Source organism: Neolamprologus brichardi, chromosome 4, assembly GCF_056152115.1.
Source record: "Neolamprologus brichardi isolate AB-2024 chromosome 4, ASM5615211v1, whole genome shotgun sequence".
Taxonomy (NCBI): Eukaryota; Metazoa; Chordata; class Actinopteri; order Cichliformes; family Cichlidae; genus Neolamprologus; species Neolamprologus brichardi.
In genome coordinates this window covers 2,544,034-2,568,482 of record NC_142107.1, presented here as the reverse complement: position 1 = coordinate 2,568,482, position 24,449 = coordinate 2,544,034, and the positions used below count along the sequence as shown (strand labels likewise).

Here is a 24,449-nt window from a genome sequence, read left to right as displayed (position 1 = left end):
AAGGCCAAGATCGGGCCGATCACCAAATTGGTCGCACGACTCAAAAATCGGCTCAAAATGGGCCAAAAATCGCACAGTGTAAGCCCAGCATTAGACCAGCAATGTTTGTTCCTCTCAGAGAAAGAAAAAAAAGGCTGCAAAAGTACAGGGAAGAATGGGAAAAGGAAAACACCTGGCTGTAAAGTGCACGATAACACCTATAAAGCGCACTGCACTGTGTGCCGGCGCACTTTTTCCATGGGCGTGCTTCTAATGGTGGGCACATGAAGAACATGAGGGGCGTGAAAGCTCGGGGAACCCTTAACCAGTTTTTGTCCACCAGGCCACGGCAGAAGCAGATATGGTATTTAAACACTGGTTTGTTTGTTTTTAAACCCTCTGGTTAAGGTTAAAATGGGCATGTGCAGTGAATATCAGCGCTATGTGGCCAGAAGTGTGATAATATAATTTATTTTGTGTAATAAACAACTGCAAGGATAGATTGCAACAAATAGATGAGTAATACATAAAAGTAATACATAGATGAATAATGATGATGAGTTATGATGCGTAATCATGGGAACAAGTGGGTTTACAAACGGGAGCAAAAGCTGAAATAATGCCTCTCTGAAGCCAATTGCACTAAATGCACTAAATGTGCACTGTTACAAGAATATTTTTCTTTCTATTGTTTTCTATTAATTTATATAATTTTAAGTTAAGAAGGACAGAGTTCTTTTAAAGAAAGATTTACTTTTATTCTCAAAAGTTAAGCATGAAAGACTTCTGTTTAAGAAAGAGACCTGTTTTATTGTGTTAATGTTTTCATTTTGAGCTAAAAATAAATGCCTAAATGATTTTTGTTTCCCATGTCTTGATATCACAAAGAATACGCATCTACTTAAATCAAATTCAAGTCAAATGGTTAAAAAAATAATTTCACACACAAAAAAAGAGCTAAAAAATTCACCACACTGGGAAGAATGAAGACAACTGGGTTGCCCGGCCCTGGCCACGAGGTGTCCCTTATTTATTTCTCAGGGAGTTGGCAACCCTAAGTGCGTTGCCTGTGGATTCATGAGCATGAGCCAACAAAAATGTCACCAGAGACTAAGGCACTGCAAACTGACAGAGCATAACAGTGATTTTTATAAAGACACCTTCTGGAAAGAAGTTATTTCTGCAACAGATCTCTATAGCGATTGACTTTGGAGCTGTACATAGCTGGTTCCACGGTAAAACGGTGACACCTATTGGTGAACGTGGGTAGTGCAGCGGGTTCGGTACAGTGAGTAGAAAGAGAGAATTTGCTACTCTCCGGGCCATTTATAAAATAAGCACAACTTATGAAATCCAGTAGTTTTCAAATACAATGAGCTGCTGTGACATGATGTGGCAAATAAAACCACTTTTGCGCTGTTTTGACGTATTTTCATATGATCATACGCACCACTTTGATGGAGTAATTATGTGGATGCCTAAATATTAATAAAGCCGCCATAACTGAGGTTGAACTGATGGAAAAACTCACTAAAAACAATTATTACAGTGATTTTTAATAGTAGGTACAAAAATGCGTGATTTAACATGACAGGTTGCGTGGTTGCTATGCGTCTCCAGGTTCTATTTGCATTGCATCTTTTGGTATAGTTCAGACACTTTTCACTCAACGTGTTGTGCAAAGCTACAAGGGATTTCTGCAAATTTCTGCAAAAGTAAGACAACTTTCTGCTCAAGACTTCTTGCAGCCTTACAAGTGTCCAACTCCCATGTCACGGAGGAAAGCGACCCAGCAACCATCATCCATCATGGAAAATGTGAGCTTTTATGACCATTTTCAATAAGTTTTGAATATTTACTCAGAAAGAGTTCACTTTGCAACAGGGCAACGTGAAAATATAGACGACATAAATGTGGATAAAAAGCATTAAAAACTCCTTTGCATCGCCTTTGCACGTGGGAGTTATACTTGCATGTTAGACTGTTGCACTGTAGCTATAAACGGGTAAACTGTGCATAACGTCATTTAAACTAGCATGTTACCTATAATAATGTTTTCTTTAGTGTGTATTAAATGATCTTGTGGCAGACATGTCACCAAAGTTTGCAGCTGGGATAAAAATGTTCAGTTTTTGCTAATAAGTAGAGTATCCTACATCTCGAATTAACTCAAGTGCATAATGATCACCAGGCCTGTTTCTAGCTTTTTTGGGGGGTGTGGGGGTGGGCTGTGCATGTTCCTGATTGGGGGCCTTTATTTTGTATTTAAAACTAAAATCGGGGAATAAAAACAGTAAACACTGAGACTTTATTCACTGTAGAAAAGCTAATCCCCAAAATGTTTATTTACAAATTTGCAAGCAATGTTCTGCAGCATCATCTGAATTCTCAAATGTATACACACTCTCACATGTTTACAGGAGCCACATGTAATTATGATCATCTTTAAAATACTCAAAGCTTCTGCTTTTGGGCTTTTTTAACTAAAGTTTTAATCTCCTTCTTCATTGTGGCTTATGCTACAATTATTCACCTGACAAGACAGTCACCTCTGGGTAGAGGTCCCTCATTACACCACAGCCTAATGATGATCTTGAACTCATTACCCCACACACACAAGGCAGGGCTCTCCTATTATTGCAGCTTGCTTTTCTTTATATCCTACACGTCATTTTAAACCATATAAGTGCCACACGTGACCAAGCTTAGCCAGTTACAAAGGTATTTTGTGCATCTGCATTGTTCAAAAACTTGTCCTGGTTTTAGCTCTCATGATTTTATGTGAACATGTTGGATATTTTTTGTCGTTACAATCACTGTGGACAAGTTATTCAACCATGCAAGTGGTTTAAGTCGTTTATGGACATATGAAAGGGTTTGTTATTTTTTAAATGTTTCATGAACTACTAACTGATGTCTGCATTACTGTCATTTTTGTGTATACCTGCAGCTTACTGTGCCCGATCACCTCAAAGACCATAAGTATTGTAAGAGAAACACTGCATGCCAGGCCCGTGATGCGAAGAAACCCAGAGCCTGCAGGAAGCAACCGTGCTGCAGCAAGGACCAGGTTGGATGTGTAAAATTTCAGGAACAGAATCATTTGAGGGTTTTGGAGTTTGGACTTCATTGTGGTTCATCAAATTTAGATTTTTGTCTTGTTTGAAAAAAATGAGATCGCTATTAACTACTGATATTCCCTTGTGTGCTTCTGACCTTTCCCTAGGTTATTAATTCAACCCAGAGACCCCGGCGCCGTGACAGAACAGTCAGTCAGCCCCGGAAAAGGAAGCGAAGCCCAGCATCCAGTTCTTCCCGACCTCCAAGGACCTCAGTGCCTCCCTCTGCAATCTCACATGATGACCTGCCAGTGGCAAAAAAATTCAACCATGCAAGTGGTTTAAGTCGTTTATGGACATATGAAAGGGTTTGTTATTTTTTAAATGTTTCATGAACTACTAACTGATGTCTGCATTACTGTCATTTTTGTGTATACCTGCAGCTTACTGTGCCCGATCACCTCAAAGACCATAATTATTGTAAGAGAAACACTGCATGCCAGGCCCATGATGCGAAGAAACCCAGAGCCTGCAGGAAACAACCGTGCTGCAGCAAGGACCAGGTTGGATGTGTAAAATTTCAGGAACAGAATCATTTGAGGGTTTTGGAGTTTGGACTTCATTGTGGTTCATCAAATTTAGATTTTTGTCTTGTTTGAAAAAAATGAGATCGCTATTAACTACTGACATTCCCTTGTGTGCTTCTGACCTTTCCCTAGGTTATTAATTCAACCCAGAGACCCCGGCGCCGTGACAGAACAGTCAGTCAGCCCCGGAAAAGGAAGCGAAGCCCAGCATCCAGTTTTTCCCGACCTCCAAGGACCTCAGTGCCTCCCTCTGCAATCTCACATGATGACCTGCCAGTGGCAAAAAAATTACCCCCCAGACCCGAGCCATGCAGTACCGACCACCAGCCAACCACCTCCGCTGACAGCCCTTTAAAAATCCACAACCTCTCAGTGGAAGATTATCAGCGAGTCTACCATGAGGTGGTAGATAGCATGCTGATGTATGTTTGTCTCCAAATGTCCTGTCACTTTTTAAAATCGCCAGCTCTAAAATGGTTACAGTATGGTTTTTGACCACATGCATCATTTTGATTGAATTTCTTCTTGCAGGTCCAAGAATGGCCGCAAACGTCCCTACAGTCTAGAGCTGGGGAGAAGCATTAAGAAAAAGCTGTGGGAGAGACTGAATCGTCCTATGGTGGAGACATCAACTAACGAGGACGGACTTGAAGAAATTGACATGGTGTATGGGCAAAAAGTCAAAATCCCACAATATGATTTTGACATTTCGAGTTAGCCAAATCCTCAACATCCACCGAGCAAAAGAGCAAAGGAGAAGTGAATGTAGAGCAGCAGGAGGACTGCTACAAAACTGTGAAACACACAAATCAACTGTAGATAAAAGCACTGTAAATATATGACTGACAAATGTTTCTGTAAATAGTTCACATGTGACTTTGATGATTAAAATGTAATTTATGCACAAGTTTGTGTTTCTGTGTATTATAGATATATTCCACTGTGTGTTTGGACAACTGTTTAAGGTCACTGCTGAGAAAATCCACTGCACGGTACTACAAAAATGTGATGTGATGCAGGATGACATCTGCATTTCCATTCATGAATTGTCTCTTCAAACTATTTTATGACTGCCTGACTGATTTTAAAAACGCATCAACCATAATCAGAACACAGATTTTTGGATCACATGATGAAAACTGTAAACCTTCATAGGACTTTTATCTTGGAAAATCACTACTTATATTATTATTTATCTGACTCAAAATGGCTTATTTGAAGTCCTTCTTGACCATGATATATATTCAGGCACTGTGAACAAAACATAACATCCAACTTTAATTCACTCACACCTTTGTCTTTTTAAAGACAACACATTACTTAACTTCGTTGAATAAAGTGCAGAATGCTAGAGATTTATGTCATTCTGTTTGCATACTAAATATTCAATAATCATTCATGTTCTCTAATGACCGGTGCCCAGTGTTGTGCCAAAAAGTGATCGTTTGCCAAAGTGATTTCTGGTATTTGCCAAAAAATAATTGATGGTAACAGATGTAAATGACTTGCTGTCATATAATCTGTCAAACGTTTCTCTCATGAATAAGATCAATTCATTTTGATCCAAAAAGAAACTTCCTGTCATCAGATGTGACTTTTATTCAGCTTTCATTTATTCAGGTAAAAAGTATCACTGACATTAAAAATGTCGTTTTCAAACGAGGTCTGGCCTGGAGGACTGCAGAAGTTACAAAAAAATCACAGTCCTTTAAAAAACTGTGATGTTCTTCAAGTGGCCGAAAAGGACTGGAGGGATCTATATAATGTAGGTACAATAAAGTAGATTCATAGAGCTGCTTTAAAAGTTGATATAACATATAACCCATTTTTAAACTCTGTTTACTGCAACCTATTTAACAATATAAGCAACTATATAAAAACATAAAAAGAGATCTAGACATAAAAAACACGCAAACAGTGATTGCCATACGATCACTTTTTGGCACATCAGTGCAGTGAGGTTGTAATTGCTGCTTGTAACCATCAGGGGGCAGTATCGCTAGAGTGCAGTCTTGGAACCTGTAACGAGAATCACCCTTCATTATCATTAGAGTTACATTGCGCCACACAATATGAATATAATAAAGTCCTAGTATATGTGCAAATGCTATGAAGTGTTTTAAATAATAAGCTTTAAATAATACCGTTCGTCCAGTTAGTTTTATTTTTCTTTAACTGCTCGCTTGTTTTGATGACGTCAAATGACGCCTTTCCGCTTTCATTCGCGGCAGTAAACATGGCGGACAGTTAGCGAAGCCACGGTGTGATATTCAATCCTGGGGGGTTTGGATTTCTCTTTCAGGACGTACGCAAAACGTGTTACATTGCTTTTGGCACACAGAGGTGTACGTGTGTGTAGGGCGTTGTGCCCTGTGAGTTTTTACTGAACAAAAGGTACAGTGAATTTTTCCCTCCTGTGTTGCTTTCGTTGCTAACGCGGGCCTAGCTATAAGTGCAAGCTAACGTTAGCCGCTAACCTGCCAGGCAAATGCTTTTGACCGGCATGATTTAACATATATGTATGTGTGTGTGTTACAAAAGTTTGATTGGGTCTGTGGTGTTTATCAGCTCATTCAATAGTTTAATTGTGCAAAAGCGTAACACATAGATGTTGGGGGAGCTTAGATAGTTTGACTCGTGCGTTGATTGTCAACTTTCTTATCTTCTTTGCTAATAATAGCTAACAGTAAAATTCTTTAAGGCGTGTATTGCAGATAGTTTGGTTAAATTGCCTTGATATCGAAATTAGAATTAACAAAAAGGAGGCTGCAATTTGTCAAAAATGAATTCAAACATTGTTTAAAGTCTCAGTGATTCATAAATATGAGCTAAAAGTGTTGTTTTAGGTTGTGACAAAATCCGACTTATTCTTGAACGTACCACAAAATAACAACGTAAGGTTTGCTTTACAATTTACTTCTCTTCTGTTTTGCTGTATTACATGGCAGCGTGAAGGAGACCCACCGTCACAATGGGGCGACGTTCAACCTCCTCCACCAAGAGTGGGAAGTTTATGAATCCCACCGACCAGGCCAGTAAGTGCTGATAACAAACTGGCGCTAATTCAATCATGAATTGATCTGCTGGATATTGCTCAGTTGCTGATTAGATATAAAAATGATCATTTCTTTCTCTCTCTCTCTCTCTCTCTCTCTCTCTCCCCCCCCCCCCCCCCCCCCTCTACAGGAAAGGAGGCCAGAAAAAGGGAGTTAAAAAAGGTTAGAACCATTCACTTCAAAAAAAGATAATTCTAAATATGCAATACAGGATAATAATACTGTGATAATATGATGGTAACATCGTTTTCATTTGGAAATATTAGAACAAGAAGCAGAGGATGATGGTGAGAGCAGCAGTCCTGAAGATGAAGGATCCCAGACAGATCATCAGAGACATGGAGAAGCTGGATGAGATGGGTGAGATGACAGGGCAGAGTTTATGCAATTTAGATGTTAGATATATATTTAGTTGTAACTATTTAGTTGTATGTTTGCCACATGTAGAGGACCTGAGCTTGTGGAACACATGTATCAGTAGATTTGTGCTATATATAATTAGTGTGTCTATTTAAGTATTTCAGGCCTTTAGGTAACAGCAGAAAATCACAGTCAAAATCTGAATTCTACAATTAATTTGCTGCTTTTCTAATGAAAATAATTACTTTGTTTCTGAACAGAGTTCAACCCAGTTCAGCAGCCATTGCTGAATGAGAAGGTGTTGCGGGACAAGAGGAAGAAGTTGCGTGAGACATTTGAGCGCATTGTTCGTCTGTACGAAAGAGAGAATCCTGAAACCTACAAAGAGCTACGCAAACTTGAACTGGACTATGAGACTAAAAGAGGGCAGCTGTCTCTTTATTTTGACTCAGTCAAGGTGTGTTGGAAACTACATGACAGTTTTGGGGGGCGGGGTTCCTCAGTTTATAATAATTCTTGCATGAATTGATGCAGGAATGAGAGGTATATTGTATGCACATTTTCCTACAGGCTTGTGTGCGCCTTGTTGGGCTGCAAAAAAATTTTAAAAGTCAGGATTATGAATATTTTGGGGGAGACACCAAAACCCATTACTAGTCTTTTATTTGTCTTGAGCTTGATTGCTTCAGATGTGTGCTCCATTACCTTATTTATCCTTTGTTGTGCTCTCTGTTTACTCTGTTGTGTGACGTTTCCTCTTTTTCAGAATGCAGAGTTGGTGGAGGTTGACAGTATCCCTCTACCAGACATGCCTCATGCCCCATCCAGTATCCACATCCAGGACATCCCACTACCAGGGGCTCAGCCTCCCTCCATATTGAAGAAGAGCTCCACTTTTGGGTAAGACTCATTCTATGAGTAGTAAAAGTTTCAGCAGTTAAACTCCGTATGGGACATTTTAGAATTTTAATGGGCAGTTGAGTTAATTCTGTTTTTATGCATGTCTTAGTAAAGGACCATTGTCCTCTGGACCAGCATTGGCAACAGTGCCAGGTGTCCCACGCTTACCTCCAGGGAAGAAGCCCCCTGGGCCTCCACCTGGCCCCCCACCTCCTCAGGTCCTGGCACTGTATGGACCTGCTCGACGCGGTTACGGCACAGATGCAGGTGAGATACAGCCAGTTTCCCTCTGATAATCAAATGATTTTTTTCCACCTATAATTTAACATTTCTTCTTGTTACATTATTTCTGCTTTGAACAGAGCCTTCCATTCCTGGATTTGAAAAGGACTCTGCAATGGATTTGGGGAGAGATCGGGACAGCGGGAGTGAAAGCGACAGAGATCAGGACGATATTGACGACGACAGCGACTCTGAAGACATCAGCGAAGACGAGAGAGATGAAGGGGGAGATGGCGAACAGAGAATGCGCTTGGACAGGCAGGACGATGAGAGAGAACGAGAAGAAGATAGAGACAGAAGTGAAAGACATGGTGGTGAGTGTTTCTGACTAGGGGTGGGTTTTTATAATCGATTTATCGATTAAAATCGATTCTGGCTTGGATAATGTAAAATCGATTCATTAAAATCCTGAATCGATTTTTTAATATAAATTTATTTTGCCCGAAATGCCAGAATCTCAGGTGAAATCTCACAAAATTTCAACAATCACTAAACAGCTAAGACAGTAAATGAGAGCAGGTACACGGATTCTGCACAAAGACTTAAACACACAGCGCGGACCCGCGGATCAAAATCAGTTAGATGTCGCCTTTCTCACAGTTGGGGCTGAAAGCCGACAGCTCGCTGATTCTGATCTGTCGGCGGGTGTGCGCTTTGTGTTCACGCCCTTTATGCGCTGATTCTAAAGCTGTTAGTTTGATGTCTCTCCAAACAATATTGACCGAACCAGCAGCAAAAGAAGATCCAAACTACGCTTCACATAAACATCGTCATGTATTCACTCTTACTTTTACTGTTTTGCTTTGACCAGGATGCACAGCTCTCTCTCTCTCTCTCTCTCTCTCTCTCCCTCTCCCTCTCTCTCTCTCTCTGTACTTCAACAACAGTTTCCCGTCTAAAAATCTGTTTTCTTCATTATTCGCTTGCTTGTTACGCACAAGTCTACCATTGTTTACAGCGCTGTCGCCGACGTTTTTTTTTTCTTCTTCGTTTTATGTACTTCCGAAAAGAAAACCTAATTTCTGCCGTTCAATACTGAACAAATGTAAACTTTTTAAAATTATGCAAAATGCAAAACGCTTAGCCGTGTCTCTAATAAAACCGCTGTAACTTCAGAGGTCATGTTCATGTGTTGATTAATGGTTTTCTTTCGTTTTTGATGTACTGCAGAATATTTTTATAAAATCCCAGGCCAGGAAAATCACCTTCATGTTTTTCTGTGTTTTATCTTCAGCTACTTTGACACAAAGGCATCTGCTGTGATGCTCACACCTTTGATAAAGTCTTGCGTGTGTCAGCTTCCTTTTTATAGATACAAAAATATGTAAATGTACTGATCTGAATTATAATATTTCTGACTGTCAAAATTTCCCAGATTCAAATCGAATTGAATCAAATTAAATCAAATCGTGGATCGAATCGATTCGGGACCTTGTGAATCGGAATTGAATCGATTCTAGAAATCAGTGACGATACCCAGCCCTATTTCTGACTGCTTCAACACATTTAAGCCTCAACTCACGTCTTTGTTGCCTTTATTTATCTCTTGATCTTATAACTGTTTGTATTCTGTTGTATTCCTGAATTTGTTATTATTTGACTACTGTAGGTCGTAGCGTACGTTTTGCAGATATGCCTGCAGAGGCACCCCGTGAAGGAAAAAGGAAGAAGAAGAGGGTTGTGAAGAAGACCAAGGCCATTACACCTCTGCAAGCCATGATGTTAAGGATGGCAGGTACTGTCAATGCTAAGCACTTACTAAGCTAGTGCTCCTCACAGTTTCTTTTCTTTGTATGATGATATGCTATGCCATTTTTATTTGTTCATTTTTTGTCTTCAGGTCAGTCAGTTCCTGAAGAGGAGGAAGAAGAAGAGGTGGAGGAAGAATACACAGATGAATCAGACAGCTCTGACATCGAGGACAGAGGCCCTCCAGGGGACAATCAGTCTCATCTCATGGCCAATCAGCGACTACCCCCTCCAGCTGGGACCACGGGACAGCAAGGGCCTCCACACATGCAAGGGCCACCGATGACAGGACCTCCACCACTTGGTCCACCTCCGGCACCACCAATGAGGCCTCCTGGTCCACCATCTGGCCCACCTCCTGGCCCCCCACCAGGTTCGCATTCTGATTAGCTAAAAGATTGATTGCTTCAGTTCTGAAGTGATACTAGAATAATTTCCCGTGCCTGTTCTGTGGGGGTCTTCTACTTCTCTAAGTGTGAGTGCTCTGCATCGTTTTTTCAAAGAGATCTTCTGTTATCTTCAGGTGCTCCTCCGTTCTTGAGGCCTCCTGGCATGCCTGCAGGAATGAGGGCTCCAATGCCTCGGCTTCTGCCTCCTGGGCCTCCACCAGGTCGACCACCTGGTCCTCCACCAGGCCCCCCTCCTGGCCTTCCACCAGGCCCTCCACCACGTGGTCCACCTCCCAGATTACCACCCCCAGCACCACCAGGTAGGCACATGTGTGTGGAGGCAAGCTAAAGTTATAAAATAGTGAGAACTTCTGTTGAATGCATTTCTCATTTATGTTTTTTTCTCCTTGTAGGTATCCCGCCTCCTCCCCCAAGAGCTGGAGGGCCTCCGCGTCCTCTTGCACCACCTCTGTCTCTCTTCCCTCCACCTCTCAATTCCAATGTGCTGAGTGCTCCTCCAAACATTGTTCAGCGGCAAAAAGGCTCGGGATCCAGCCAGGACGGTTTACAGACCAACCTGCAACCCCCTGCCATGCCCATGCGACCTGGTGTCATGCAGATGCCCCCTCCGCCTGGGACAGCTGCTGCCTCCACAGGCACCAATCCGGGCAGCAATCCCCCCAGCCATCACCACCCTCCCACCATCGAAAAACGCGCAAACATCACCTCTGTCGCAGCTGCAGGAGGCAACCTGGCAGCAGGTGCCGGTGCAGGCGGGGCTACCATCTCTGCCAAACCTCAAATTATCAATCCCAAGGCAGAGGTGACCCGCTTTGTGCCCACAGCGCTGAGGGTGCGTAGGGACAAGGTTGGAACAATGCCAGGAGCAGCACCTGGGCCCATGGAGAAAGCAGGGGGTTCTGTTGGAGGAAGGAGGGGAGATGAAGGTGTGGGAGGAGGCCAGTGGCAGAAACAGCACACCACAACAGCTCCTATGGCCAATCCATCACAGATGGGTGCTGTGTCTCAGCCCAACATGAAGACTAAAGACCAGGTGTATGAAGCCTTTATGAGGGAGATGGAGGGACTCCTCTAAGACTCAGGAGCGTACTGCCGATAATGATGATCAGTGTGGCAAGCTGAACAACAGCAGTGTGTTTGTTTTGTGTTTTCTGTGCAGAGTTATAGAGGTAGCCGTCTTCAAGCTTTCAGCTAGAATCAGTTTGTCTGTCACCTACCAGCAAAAGGCCACTACACCCTCAGCTTTGTTCTCTACAGGCTCATATTCATTTGATCTGGGTTAGATTTTTGTTGCATCAACAAGAATGTGCATTTCAAAAAGAATAAGAAATCTGTTTATTTTACTGAGTAACTTGCATAGTCAATTCAAGAGAAGAACACTATGCTCTGCACAGAAGTGCTTTTTCACATCCAGCATATTGTTTTGTTTTTTTGTTTTGTTTTTTAACTCTGAAATTGTGTTTTTCCTCCAACCACCTGTTTGCAACTTGACCTTAGAAGCAATCTTGTGTTACTTTTTTCTGTTTTTTTTATTGCAGATCTCCTAACATCAAAATAAAGTTATAGAATGTTTTCCAACCACTGACAACAGTAAAAGTGTAAAACTGTTTGATCTTCAGCCAAATAAAAACTCAAAAAACTGGTTTAATCTTGTTTCAGTGTGAATCAATCCGCGACAGAAATTCCCATGTCGTATTTTTAGCCAATCACTGGCGTTTTCGGTCGTAAACACAAACTTCCATCATCCACTGCGGCTTAAGCTCGAACTCGTTTCCGCATCTGCGCAGTGCGGAACTGACGACACGTTGGGGCGAAAAGCATGGCGGACGAGGAGAGCGTGAAGCCAAACACAGACGAAACACTCGAAGGTTCGAGCAGCGATGAAGGAAGCGATCACGGTGATGGCGGAGAAAACGACGAGACGGTGAAGAGCTTCAAGGATCTGGTAGGTTTGCTTCAGCGAGCGAAAGAAAAGAAACATTTCAGGCACATTAACACGGAGAGACCACTGCTGTTCGAGTTAGCTACAACTCCGCTGTGTTACGTTAACCCTATTTTATCATTTTAAATATGTATGGGTTATGTCTGTGAGACATATACGGCGCTAGTACACAATTACGATCGTATTACAAAGATTTCTACCTGTTGTCTGCTTCCGACAGGGTGTTACTGAGGTTCTCTGCGAGGCTTGTGATCAGCTGGGATGGAAGAGCCCCACGAAGATCCAGATAGAAGCTATACCGGTAGCTCTGCAAGGTGAGAAATCACGCTTACCTCTTTCTGTCAGTTTTACTCAAGTAACAGTACATGATCACACGGAACAGGACCATACGCACATTTTTGGACATCGGGAAAAATAAAACCCTTTTGGGATAAAATTCTTTTTTAATGTAATTCCAACGATTGTTTCAGATCCTCTACTTGGATCATCTTAGAGGGCATTTGCGTCCATGCTGTTTAAGTCCCCTAAGGTTTTAAACAATGAGCTGTAGACAATGGGTGGTTGTTGTTGAGGAGATCCTTGTGATGGAAAAACTCACATACAGACAGAAAAAGAAAGAAGAAAACTTTCTACAAGACTGGGACCAATGTTTATTTTACAAAGTGAAGAAAGGACATGAGTAAATTGAATTATTAAAAGAGGCAGATTTACTCCGACACTACCAGCTCGGGAATGTTCAAATATTCATGAACTTGTTTTTATATGTTTGTGCATGGCTACTTTTCAGCTTTGTTTTGGCATTAGCATAGCCACCATTTGTGCGTCATTGTACTAGACCATCAAAAAACCAAGTTGAAGTAACAATGACAGCTGTTAATCAGAGATGATGGGCTAAATGCATGGCCCAGGGATTTTGAATCTGAAATCTCAGCGGAGGATTGGAAATCAGTTTGTGCTCAAATTCATACCGTGATTACACACCTCATACCTGTACGTGTAACATATGAAACTTCTCCATATTTCTCTGTGAATCATTATGATTAAACATAGACTGAAGCTAAAGGAGCAGCGCTTCAGTCTGAATCTCAGGACTTGTTTAAATCTCTAAAGGTTAAAGTGCGTAACATTTCTTGTCTCCTCGTGACCTGCAGGGAAGGATGTTATTGGCCTGGCGGAGACTGGTTCAGGAAAGACTGGTGCCTTCGCTCTGCCTATCCTCCAGTCGCTGCTGGCCTCCCCCCAGAGGCTTCACACACTAGTTCTCACCCCCACCAGAGAGTTGGCATTTCAGATCTCTGAGCAGTTTGAGGCCCTGGGCTCCAGTATCGGCGTTAAGTGCGGTACGTGTCCTTGAAAGGTGAGGCGGCTTGCAGTGGTGCGGGAGGCTCTGTGCTCTAAATCCGTCTCTCTTCCGTTGCAGCCGTGATAGTCGGTGGAATCGACATGATGTCCCAGTCCCTGGTGTTAGCGAAAAAGCCGCACATCGTTATTGGTAAGACTTTACCTTTAAGAACGTTGCATATTTTTCACACTTCACATGTCTGCTTATGTTCACCCACTGTTGTAATGTTTGTATCCTTCGTAAACTGATTTTGATGATACACTTAAGTAAAAAAATCGTTTTGTTTTTTTCCAGCCACACCCGGTCGTTTGATCGATCACCTTGAGAACACAAAGGGCTTCTCTCTACGAGCGCTGAAGTTCCTGGTCATGGATGAAGCCGACAGAATCCTCAACATGGACTTCGAAACTGAGGTCAGTAGCTTCCTATTGCTAGACGACTCACTGTAGCACCTCAGCCACATCCTCCTCAGTGTGCTGTTAAATGGCAGGCTCAAAGGTTATTGATGAAAGCATTTTAAAGTGAATGTGACAACCTTTGTGGCAGTTTAAATCCAAAAAGTGAAATTAACCTAAACTTCACATTACTAGCGGTGAGCTGGTAAAATTACAAAAGATTACAAATAGCCGATACGCTGAGCTTTATATTAAAAACCTGCTGGCTACGGGCTCCACACCTCCAACGCCTCAGGCTAGATTTGCGCTTGTGACGTGTCCATTTGTGAAGCTCTTTGCCTATAAAGAGAGAAGGTTTTCGAGAATTTAACTTGTACAAATTTCAAGAAGCATGTAGCCCATGTAGACTGTCATTTTTATATCTATTATTATTTATTTTACCAGGTGGATAAAATCTTGAAGGTGATCCCAAGAGAAAGACGCACTTTCTTGTTCTCGGCTACCATGACCAAAAAGGTATCTTTGTGTTCTTCTCTCTTTGTCAACTCTAGATGGCGGAGAATGTTAGTCGCGTTTCTTTTAGCCGTCCTTGTCCTGCACATTATGGGGGACAGTAATAAGCACCTGCCAGAGTAGCCTTTGCCTGACCTTCTGTCATATGTTTACAGGTCCAGAAACTAGAGAGAGCAGCTTTGAAAGATCCTGTGAAGTGCGCGGTGTCTACGAAATACTCCACAGTAGACAAACTGCAGCAGTACTACATCTTTATACCATCTAAGTACAAGGTAGGGTGCACACGTGTACATGTGTTGACCATGTGCTGACAGTTGTGTTTGTGACCTGCTGAAGCTGTTTTATATTCAGTAATTTTAGCTCTTGGTTTTGCCAACAGGACTGCTACCTGGTTTCCATCCTGAACGAGCTGGCCGGGAACTCCTTTATTATTTTCTGCAGCACGTGTAACACAGCCCAGCGGGTGGCGCTGTTGTTAAGGAACCTCGGCATCACTGCTATCCCTCTACATGGGCAGATGAGTCAGGTAAAGCTTCAGAGACTCGGTTGAGTATAAGGATTTAACCTGAGATGTTAGCATTCATTGTAGTGTCTGCTGCTCTGCATGCTATAAAACCCTGTAAACAGTTTGGTTTATGATCACACTTTCAACGCATGCTAAGGTCATGCTTAATTAACTTTACGTGCAAGTTAGTGTACTTTTTGTACCATTTGGAAACATCTGGAAGTCATTGTCATGGTCTGCAGTTTACCATAAACAGTCTACAAGCAAATCTACATTCAAATCAGGCTGCAGTTCACTTAAACGTTTGAGTAGAGCTCTTTGCACCATCTAAGATGCTGTTTTTGTAGACCAAGAAAACATTCTTTCACTCATGAATGAAAGTGAATGTTGACCAGCTTTGGTCCCGTTTGGCTGGATGTCAGCCATCTTTCTGGTTTTGTGGCATTACAGCAAATGTGACCTAATGTATGATATGAGTTGTGTGTAAATATTCACACAGACTTTTATCAAATGGAGCTTTTAAGGAAGTGAAAGTTTGCCCTTTTTCTTTCTGGTGGATATTGTGATGGGATCTGGATCTTCCTTCCTTCGCCGTGCAGAATAAACGTCTTGGAGCTCTGAACAAGTTCAAGTCCAAGTCTCGGTCGGTGCTGCTGGCGACTGACGTGGCATCCAGAGGACTGGATATTCCTCATGTCGACTGCGTCATCAACTATGACATTCCCACTCACTCTAAGGTACCGAGGCGCTGATAATCATGTTGCTGGTGCGTTTGATGATTTATTTCACTTCACCGATGAGCTGATCTGTGGATGTGTTTGATCCCACAGGACTATATTCACAGGGTTGGCCGAACAGCCAGAGCAGGACGATCTGGAAAATCCATCACTTTCGTCACTCAGTAAGAAGGGCCTTTTTATTGTCACCAGTCATTCCATATACAATAACATCTCTGCTTTGTTTCCACGTATTGCCATTTTTATACCATTTTGACATAATTTTCTGAATGGTTGAGTAAGTTGTGCAATACTGTGGTTTGGAGAGGAAGGTCACTGCGGCAAGTAAATGTGTCTGGTGTCCATATAACCATAGGTATGATGTGGAGCTTTTCCAGCGAATTGAAAGCTTGATTGGGAAGAAACTTCCAGCCTTTCCAACCCAAGAGGAGGAAGTGATGATGCTGGTGGAGAGGGTGAGCGAGGCCCAGAGATTTGCCAAAATAGTAAGTCATCCTGTCTTTATTGTGTCTTTTCTCTGTATTTGCAAGATATAGCCTAAAATTTGAAGAAGAAAAAAACGTGCTGTGTGCAGAAGTGATTGGGAAAAACAATGGTGCATAAACCCGTCTGAGCCTGCCTGGCCAACGCATCAGTATTTAGTGGTATGTTTGTACATGAGGTGATTTGAGCTTTGTGACACAGTGTGTTATCCTCCTGAAATCAGCCATCAGAAGATGGATACAGCGTGGTCATAAACAGATGGACGTGATCAGACAGGCTGTGGTGTATGAACAGTAAACAGTTGGTGCTAAGGATCCCAAAGTGTGCTGGAAAAATATCCCCAAAACCATTACTGACTGGTACCAGGACATTTTGCCATATTACTCATGTTCTAGCTAGCTTGCATTGGCTGCCCGTAAAGTACCATATTCAATTTAAAATATTACTCCTTACATTAAAAACTATTAATAAATTAGCGCCAAGTTATCTTAGTGAACTTCTCAAATCACATACTCCTGCTAGAACACTCAGATCTGCCACTCAACTACTTCTGACCCAACCCAGATCTCGGCTGAAGTCCCGGGGTGACCGTGCGTTTGCTCTGGCTGCCCCGGCACTGTGGAATACCGACCTACGCACATCTGATTCCATTGCACTGTTCAAATCACGACTAAAAACCCACTTATTCAATCTTGCCTTTCCCTCTAGTTAATATTTCTTTTATGATTTTATATTATGCACTTTTATGCTCATTTAAATTCTTGTTTGCTCTGTACCTGTTGCTTTCCTATGTATCAGTGACAGCTACCTGCTTGCATACTTAGTACTTGCTTTGGTCCTATTTCTACTATCCTCCTCCTATTCTCTATCTTACTTGTTAAGCACCTTGGCATACCCTTGGTTTGAAAAAGTGTGCTTTATAAATAAAGTTTATTATTATTATTATTATTATTATTATTATTATTATTATTATTATTATTATTATTATTACACCACCAGCAACCTGAGCTGTTGATAAAAGGCAGGATGGATCCATGCTTTGATGTCGTTTATGCTAACTTTTACCCTCCTATCCAATTGTGGCAGCAGAATTTAACACTCATCACACAAGGCAACATTTTTCCAATCTTCTGTTGTCCTTCTGTTTTCATCTGCTTCAAATTTCGAAGCAGATGACCAGAGAACTGACCTCACTGGATATTTGCATTAACGGGCAGGTGTAGGTGGTAAAGTTGTTGGGGAGTGTAATGATTTAAGTGTAACCATATATTTAAAAGAGCAATGACTGCAAGCAAAAACTAAAAGTTACGAACTAATGTTTGAAACTTTAAACCAACTCAGTCTCTTTCTTCTTTTCTTCAAAAATACATATTTAGAAATGTTTGATTTTTTTTTAGATTTTTTTTAAATTAACCTTGTTCTGTCTTGACCTAAAATGCCTGTATATAGAATATAGTCAGCTATTAGTGTACATGAGCATTAAGAAAACGTTTGTGTTCCCCAGGAAATGAAGGAGCAAGGCGACAAAAGGAAAAGGCCAAAAAGAGGGGACGGAGACGACGATGACACGGAACAGGCGACCGGCGTGAGGAAGAAGGTTAAAGGAGGAGGAGGAGGAGTAGGAGGAGGGAAGAAGCGTGGCGGAGGAGCCTGGAGGGGAGGACGCTGAAGAGCCCCAAGATTAACAGACTGTACAGAACTATGACATACAACGCCTTTACCGTCTTTTGAAACCTTCATTGTTATGACACCATGTTTTCCACTGCTTCGTTAGTAAAGTGACTATTTAATTACAGAAAACACATGTTTTTCTCGCCCCTGGTGACATGTTTCCATTTGTAATAAAACTCATGAAGTCGCACGATTGTGTGAGCTGGTGCTGCTGCTGATGTTGCTTTCAGACACAAGAGGGAGCTGTTTCAGTCAAAAGCCACATTATGTTTTATTAAGAAGTACTTAACCCTTCTTGTTTTCTAGCTTTTTTGTTTAGAAAACATATGAGGTGTTGGACAACAATAACAATGCGTGGCAAATTGAGAAGTTTTTATAATGCATGCAAGCAGCAGTTGCAGTAGTTATTATGTTTTGGTTTTTTTTATGCTTGTCAGTGGTTTGCAGCAAATTGGGGGGTTGGTTTGTTCCAGCCAATAGTGGAGAAGGGCAGAGAAAGACCGCAAAGTGAGAGCCCAATCGCTTCTAGGCTGCATGTAGTGGGTGTGCAGTGCCTAGATATTTGTGGGATAGATCTTAAGAGGTATCCACCGCAGCATAATGCCCGACAGTGTATTCATTATTGCTGCCTTCATTAATGCCATTGAGGGGATTCTGACAGGCGTGAAGGCACGCACATAAAAATTTATTAGCGGCTGAATCCTGACCAGAGTGCGACAGTGTGGCGTATTGATCTGCGCGATCACTTTCTAGTGCGCACAGTCCACCGTAGGCGGGAGCAGCGGTGGTCAAGCCTGCTCTCTTTAGGAGGGGCCCCAGTGTGGAGGCAGCACTGTGCACTGTGGTGCATACCGAAGCCCAGATACATGCCTGCATTTCACTTGTGGCTAGCAGCTGTATAGTTGCGTTCAGGGTCGAATCAGGGGGAGCTTTGTGAACAGGTTCTGACTGCTGCAGGTAAGTTTGCTCGCGCCAGCCGAGAGGGCGAAGAACGATGGAGCGCGTGGTGATTATTACGGCGTCAGTGAGTGAGCAGCCTCCGGGATAGGGGATGGAGGTCGCTCTGGAAACTTACTTTGGCTGTAGTCTTTATTTGAGTAGCGGGGTTCAAAATCCACCGCTCGGCGTCATAAGCGCTCTGGTTGACCTCGAGGACTCTTTCTCTCTTTTTTCTCTCACCATAGAAACGTGTTAATTGGTAACACCTAAACTCTTAATACGTAACAGAAAAAGTGCAGACTGACTGTTAAGCTAGCTTTATGACTCTACTTTCCTTTGGCTCATGACAATAATTTTATCCGACAGTAGCCTTATTTTTGTTTATCCTAATGGTTGTTCTCCAGACAATAACTTTTAGCTGCTGTTACTCGTTCTTTTAAATTAACCGTGTCGTGACTTATTCCCGTTACCCACTTATGTAGCTAGCTCCATCAGTTGCGCAGGTTTATTACGCAGTTATTAGCCTAATATTTGGAAGGGCGACTTCAGCTGCATGTTTCAGGCGTTTATAGTTTCCAGAGCTACTTGGATAGGTGTTAAAATTCGGGTTATTTTGTATACAGCGAGCTCCCTGGAGAACGAGAGCGACTTATTGTATGTGCCACTCACAGTACGTCGTCCATCTGTCCCGTTTGGTTTTCTGGCAGAGCGGTGTAGTCTGCGCAGTACGCGCATTATTGTTGTGCAGTGCCAGGCTGCCAAACCTACACTGAAGTGTGACTCGCAACTTTTATTTGATTGTCTGACATATGAGTTCCCTTCTTCACTGTATTACTTTGTTATACCAGCTATGAATCAAGAGACATACTTACATTCATGCATATCTATGTGATGTATAATGATCAGTGAATTCTACTAGATTCATAAGTATTAGTGTCACTGGACGTTTCTGCCATTATTGGATCTATAGTGATGACTACAAGTGGGAATCACCAGACACTAAGTTCATAATGCGATGTCATTTTAACAGAACTAGTTTGCCATCTGCTGAGAATTGCAGTAGTATATATCACATTATTTCAACTGCAAATCATGCCCTCAAAGTTGAACTTGTTATCTCACTTCAGTTATTTATTTATTAATTCACTAAAACCTACCATACCACAGATTCAGTCTGCAATCAGTCTGCTATTGAATGGGGTGAAGTTGGCATCTACATGCAGTCCTTTTCTGATAATACACCAGTTAATTGTAATATATCTTCAAAAATCACTGTTGCTGTCTACATAGACAGAAATTCACATTTAACAGAAATGTATATTTAACTGTTGCACTAAGCAGTGTTTAGCTGACAATGACTCATTCAGACTGATGGCAGCATGTTGGCAGTCCGTCTGTATTTATAAATTAGCTAGTTATCTGCAAGCCTCCATCACTCACCCTGAGAGTGACTACAGTCAGTGCAGCTGTTTGCAGAAAGGTTACTTCCTATGAAGTGACCAGTGCAATCACATTGCGATCAAAAGTGGTGGTCGGCATGCAACTGTCTCAAGCTCTGGGTAACCATTTAGTCACCACAAGTTGCACAATGTGAAAAAATTCAATACAGTCACCAGGCAGCCACTACTGTAGATGTAAGGAGGTTGCTGTCCTACTTTTAATTGTGTGACTGAGCCATTAGCTTGCTCTGAATTAGGGTGTAGCTTTGTCAAGCTAAGTGTCAGATGTTTGTTTTGATTTGTTTTGTTTTTTTGGTAGAGTTGAGTATTTTAATATATTTAATAAAATATATTTGGTGTCACTGTATTGATAAGATATTGCCACACAAAATATTGTGATAATTGTTATATCAGCCCCCCCCCCCCCCCCCCCCCCCCCCCACACACACACACACACACACACTCCTGTTGATCACATAGGGTGAGATGTAAAATTTGACTAAATTTCACGTTTTGCAACTTATCGCTGCACCCCCTTTTCTTCTAGGTGGCCATATTGTGGTGATCATTCCCAGTTAAAATGTCTCATCGGAGTGGGCAAGAGGACCCAGAGCGCTACCTGTTTGTGGACCGGGCTGTGGTTTACAACCCAGCCACACAGGCTGACTGGACGGCCAAGAAGCTAGTGTGGGTCCCCTCCGAGCGCCATGGCTTTGAGGCAGCGGGTATCCGAGAAGAGCGTGGCGAGGAAGTGCTAGTGGAGTTGGCAGAGAATGGTAAAAAGGTGGTGATCAACAAGGATGACATCCAGAAGATGAACCCACCCAAGTTTAGCAAGGTGGAAGACATGGCTGAACTCACCTGCCTGAATGAGGCGTCTGTGCTACACAACCTGAAGGACCGCTACTACTCTGGACTCATATATGTGAGTGACTTAGACCTGGAGCCTTCAAAAGGTTCTTTTTTTTTCTTAACAGTTTACTGTAAACTCAACACACTGGTGGATGGTTGACCTCAAAATTATTTCTCTGGCTGTTCTGCTCGTTGCAGGCAGTTGTTTCGTTTTTAGTCACCTGTCTTACAGTCTTGGTTAAAAGTGAGATCTGATATTCATCCATCTTTGTTTAGGGAAAAAAGCAGCTCATCTGAGTGACTCATGACCACACAAACACACTCACATATTTGCACACAGAATGACTGACAGAGCTCTGTGGTCTTAAGTGCCATAACTTCCCTCTCACCTTGGCTAAAGACAGACCTTTGCCATAAACCTTGCTGGTGTCAACCTAACCCCCACATTCCTTTATTTTAGCTGTTTCTCAGATCACAAAACAACCCTATCAGTTCAGTTTTTCTCATCCACATGGCCATTTTTAAAAAAATATATGACACATGTAGACCAGTCAGGAAAATCTCTGGTGTCTGTATAACTAAATGTTTTGTAGTAGTGAATTTTTACACAGAGTCTGGAGTGGTCTCTATCACTGCATCGCTTCTGTCCCCATAATCCAGTTTCACCACAGATGAAGCAGCTCTGTGACGCGATCTTGACCCATTTAGTGACATGTTTACCAGGAATAGAATGTGGGTTAGTTTTTACCTGAGAGACTGTGGTTCGGGCGCTGCTGGGTGACTCGTTGCACTTATAAATGAGCCTTTCATCCAACAAGATGTGATAAAGTGAATGCAGCAACGCATTGCAATCGTCAAATGCTTAAAAGTATTATTATAATTTGCCGCTACCAAAATGGAAGAAAGCATTTCAGCAATTTCCCATATGGCTTGAATTTCCATGTCATTCCACCAGCTCCCTCTTCATTTTCTTCCTAATACCATGGTGTCATGGTTTCTGTTTTTTTCTGGGTTCAGAATTGGCTTTGGTGCTTGTTAATTGTCCCCTTGCCTAAGAGAAATTGAAAACATATGTCTGACTGTGTTGGTTTTCTAAAAGGAAGAGAATTTTCTCCTGTTTAGCTCACTGTTAGAAAAAGAAGCCCCCTGTGCTTGAAACTTCTTTCCAGTGTGTTTGACTTACCCCCCAGAGCTCTGATATATCTACTGCAGACATAATATAATGCCTACCCCAAGGCTGTGCTTTGAATTGAGATAATTGGAAAGACCTCTGTATCTGAGTCATAATATGATTCTGCAAGTCTTTTACAAGTTGAGGTCTATACTAACTGTTTTTCTAAACCTGTGAAATATTTTCATAGGTTTGCCTTTAGGACACAATTACTGTTTTCAGTAACCTAATATTAAAGGGACTCTGTAGTTTGGTCTACCTGTACTTAGAAGACCTATGTTGATAATCCCCAATATCACAATCCACATTCTAGCAGACAATGCAGGTTGTTGTGTATGTTTATACAGTACATGACTTACTGTACCATGTCTTTATGTATCAGGTACTTAGAAACTAGGGGTGCAACGATACACAAAATTCATGGTTCGGTTCGGTTCAATACTTTGGTGTCACGGTTCGATATTTTTTTCAATACAAAAAAAATGTTCATGCCTTTTTAATTTGTCATTTATTAAAATTATAAATATATATTTTAACTCAAAAGTACAGTTTTGAAATCACTCATCTTTGGGAAAGAGAGTTTATTACAGAGAAATGGCTCTTTCCAAATTAAAAGCTATACTATACGCTTCTTCTGGGCTATATTCTCAGCAGCATATTAAACATATCAGGTCCCCATAAGGAGAATCATGTGCTAACGGCTGTCTAAATGACTCGGGTGAAGTTTGTAGCATGCATGCTTGTTGTTTTTGTCTGCTTCCACTTGTCTTTGCACTAGGATGATGTCAGAGTAAATGTGCAGTCATATTCGTTGTGTTCCCACTAGTGCTGTCAGCCTTAATCCCGTTGAAATGACGTTAACGCCACAACACGGCAAATCTCCGTTAACGAGCTACCGCGGATCGCCCCGTGCTTGGGGCTGGACGGCCAACACGTTAACGAGCAAACTGCGCTAACGCACTAGTTCCCACCAATGTAATTGAGCATTGCGTGGCACATCCAACATACTGTTTTACTTTAGTCCATGACGCACTTACCTTCAGGGTCATACGTCACATGAAAACCAAAATAGTTCCAAACGCCAGATCTGAATGAGGGTGGGGGAGGTTCAGTTTGCCATGTTGCAACGAGAGCTTAACTTCTGTCTTGCTAGCTTGCCCTGCGCTCAGTGGATCTGCGTTCGACTACTCCGCCTAGGCTGCACTGTCGAGCGCAGATCCACTGAGCGCTCAACACAGACAGCATCGTCCGAAGAAAAGTTGATAAAATAAATTAAAAATTTTGTATTGTTCGATACATATGCGTACCGAACCGAAAGCACTGTATCGAACGGTTCAATATTGATACGAGTATTGTTGCACCCCTATTAGAAACTGTATTGCTTTGAGAGAATGTCTCAAACTGGTGTCCCTTGTGATGTTATATTATTTCATTTTCAATTGTGTAAGTTTTTAAAATTCAAGTTAAGTGGAGTAGACTGAGCTCCTGCTGAGCTAGATGAGTCAGTAGGTCAGTAATGCACAATCTGTATGTTAAGGTTACTGTGAAGAAAACAAATCTTATATATTGTTGCCGAAACATGCAGAAAAGTCAACTGTGGGCGTCCAGTAATTTTCCAGTGTGTATCTTTACTGTTAATTACAATCACACATCTGTTACTGGTCAGTAAAATCCTGGTTTCTGTGTGATTTTTGTATCCTGTACAGCCTCTTTTGTATGGCCCTTTGTAGAGCTGACGGCTTGTTTCGTGTAAAGTCAGGCCGCCTGTCAAGCTGGCTCACTAAATTTGGCACCTTTCTATCTGTACGGTGGTGAGTCACAGGCTAGCCACCATGCTACTCACTAGCTGGGCTACAAGCAAGCCTTTGTGTTGTTAGATAAGCCTCAGCTGTCAGAAAGCCTCAGCATTCTTCCACGGCAAAAAGACCATCCGTCTGTCTGTCTCCTGCCGCCTACTTCAGCTCTTCTGCTGCTCAGTGTCTGTCCTATCTTCATCAACTCAGTTCCTTTTCCCACTCTCACTCTGCCTCTCTGCTCTGACGTACTTGTCCTGGAGAATAGTGACATAGATTTTCTTT

At 42.0% G+C, this 24,449-nt stretch overlaps 4 protein-coding genes across 5 annotated transcripts in view; all 4 read left to right on the top strand.

Moving 5' to 3' along the window:
* The first annotated feature begins 1,603 nt into the window (after positions 1 to 1,603).
* LOC148102884 (uncharacterized) lies at positions 1,604 to 4,523 on the top strand. The gene is made up of 6 exons (XM_087840235.1): positions 1,604 to 1,796; positions 2,930 to 3,049; positions 3,206 to 3,370; positions 3,482 to 3,601; positions 3,758 to 4,047; positions 4,157 to 4,523. The coding sequence occupies exons 1-6, from the start codon at positions 1,749 to 1,751 to the stop codon at positions 4,341 to 4,343; spliced, it is 930 nt and encodes a 309-aa protein (XP_087696361.1). The 5' UTR covers positions 1,604 to 1,748; the 3' UTR covers positions 4,344 to 4,523.
* A 1,305-nt stretch (positions 4,524 to 5,828) lies between these two features.
* On the top strand, positions 5,829 to 12,030 carry wbp11 (WW domain binding protein 11). Its single transcript, XM_087839598.1, has 12 exons — positions 5,829 to 6,019; positions 6,574 to 6,660; positions 6,812 to 6,843; positions 6,948 to 7,041; positions 7,302 to 7,498; positions 7,808 to 7,941; positions 8,051 to 8,208; positions 8,304 to 8,537; positions 9,833 to 9,958; positions 10,064 to 10,345; positions 10,496 to 10,681; positions 10,775 to 12,030. Exons 2-12 carry the CDS (start codon positions 6,597 to 6,599, stop codon positions 11,455 to 11,457), a joined length of 2,190 nt encoding a protein of 729 aa, XP_087695724.1. The 5' UTR covers positions 5,829 to 6,019; positions 6,574 to 6,596; the 3' UTR covers positions 11,458 to 12,030.
* A 152-nt stretch (positions 12,031 to 12,182) lies between these two features.
* On the top strand, positions 12,183 to 18,160 carry ddx47 (DEAD (Asp-Glu-Ala-Asp) box polypeptide 47). The gene is made up of 12 exons (XM_006797909.3): positions 12,183 to 12,327; positions 12,545 to 12,638; positions 13,476 to 13,664; positions 13,745 to 13,816; positions 13,961 to 14,079; positions 14,506 to 14,577; positions 14,730 to 14,846; positions 14,954 to 15,100; positions 15,679 to 15,816; positions 15,910 to 15,980; positions 16,172 to 16,301; positions 17,804 to 18,160. The coding sequence occupies exons 1-12, from the start codon at positions 12,202 to 12,204 to the stop codon at positions 17,966 to 17,968; spliced, it is 1,440 nt and encodes a 479-aa protein (XP_006797972.2). The 5' UTR covers positions 12,183 to 12,201; the 3' UTR covers positions 17,969 to 18,160.
* Positions 18,161 to 18,524: 364 nt separating this feature from the next.
* LOC102789722 (myosin-10) overlaps positions 18,525 to 24,449 on the top strand; it is a 62,345-nt gene continuing 56,420 nt past the window's right edge. For both annotated transcript variants that reach the window (XM_087839597.1, XM_087839596.1), the window contains exons 1-2: positions 18,525 to 18,927; positions 20,896 to 21,273. In XM_087839597.1, coding sequence (XP_087695723.1) covers positions 20,929 to 21,273 — 345 coding nt within the window. In that variant the 5' untranslated portion in view covers positions 18,525 to 18,927; positions 20,896 to 20,928. The remainder of the gene's footprint in view (positions 18,928 to 20,895; positions 21,274 to 24,449) is intronic.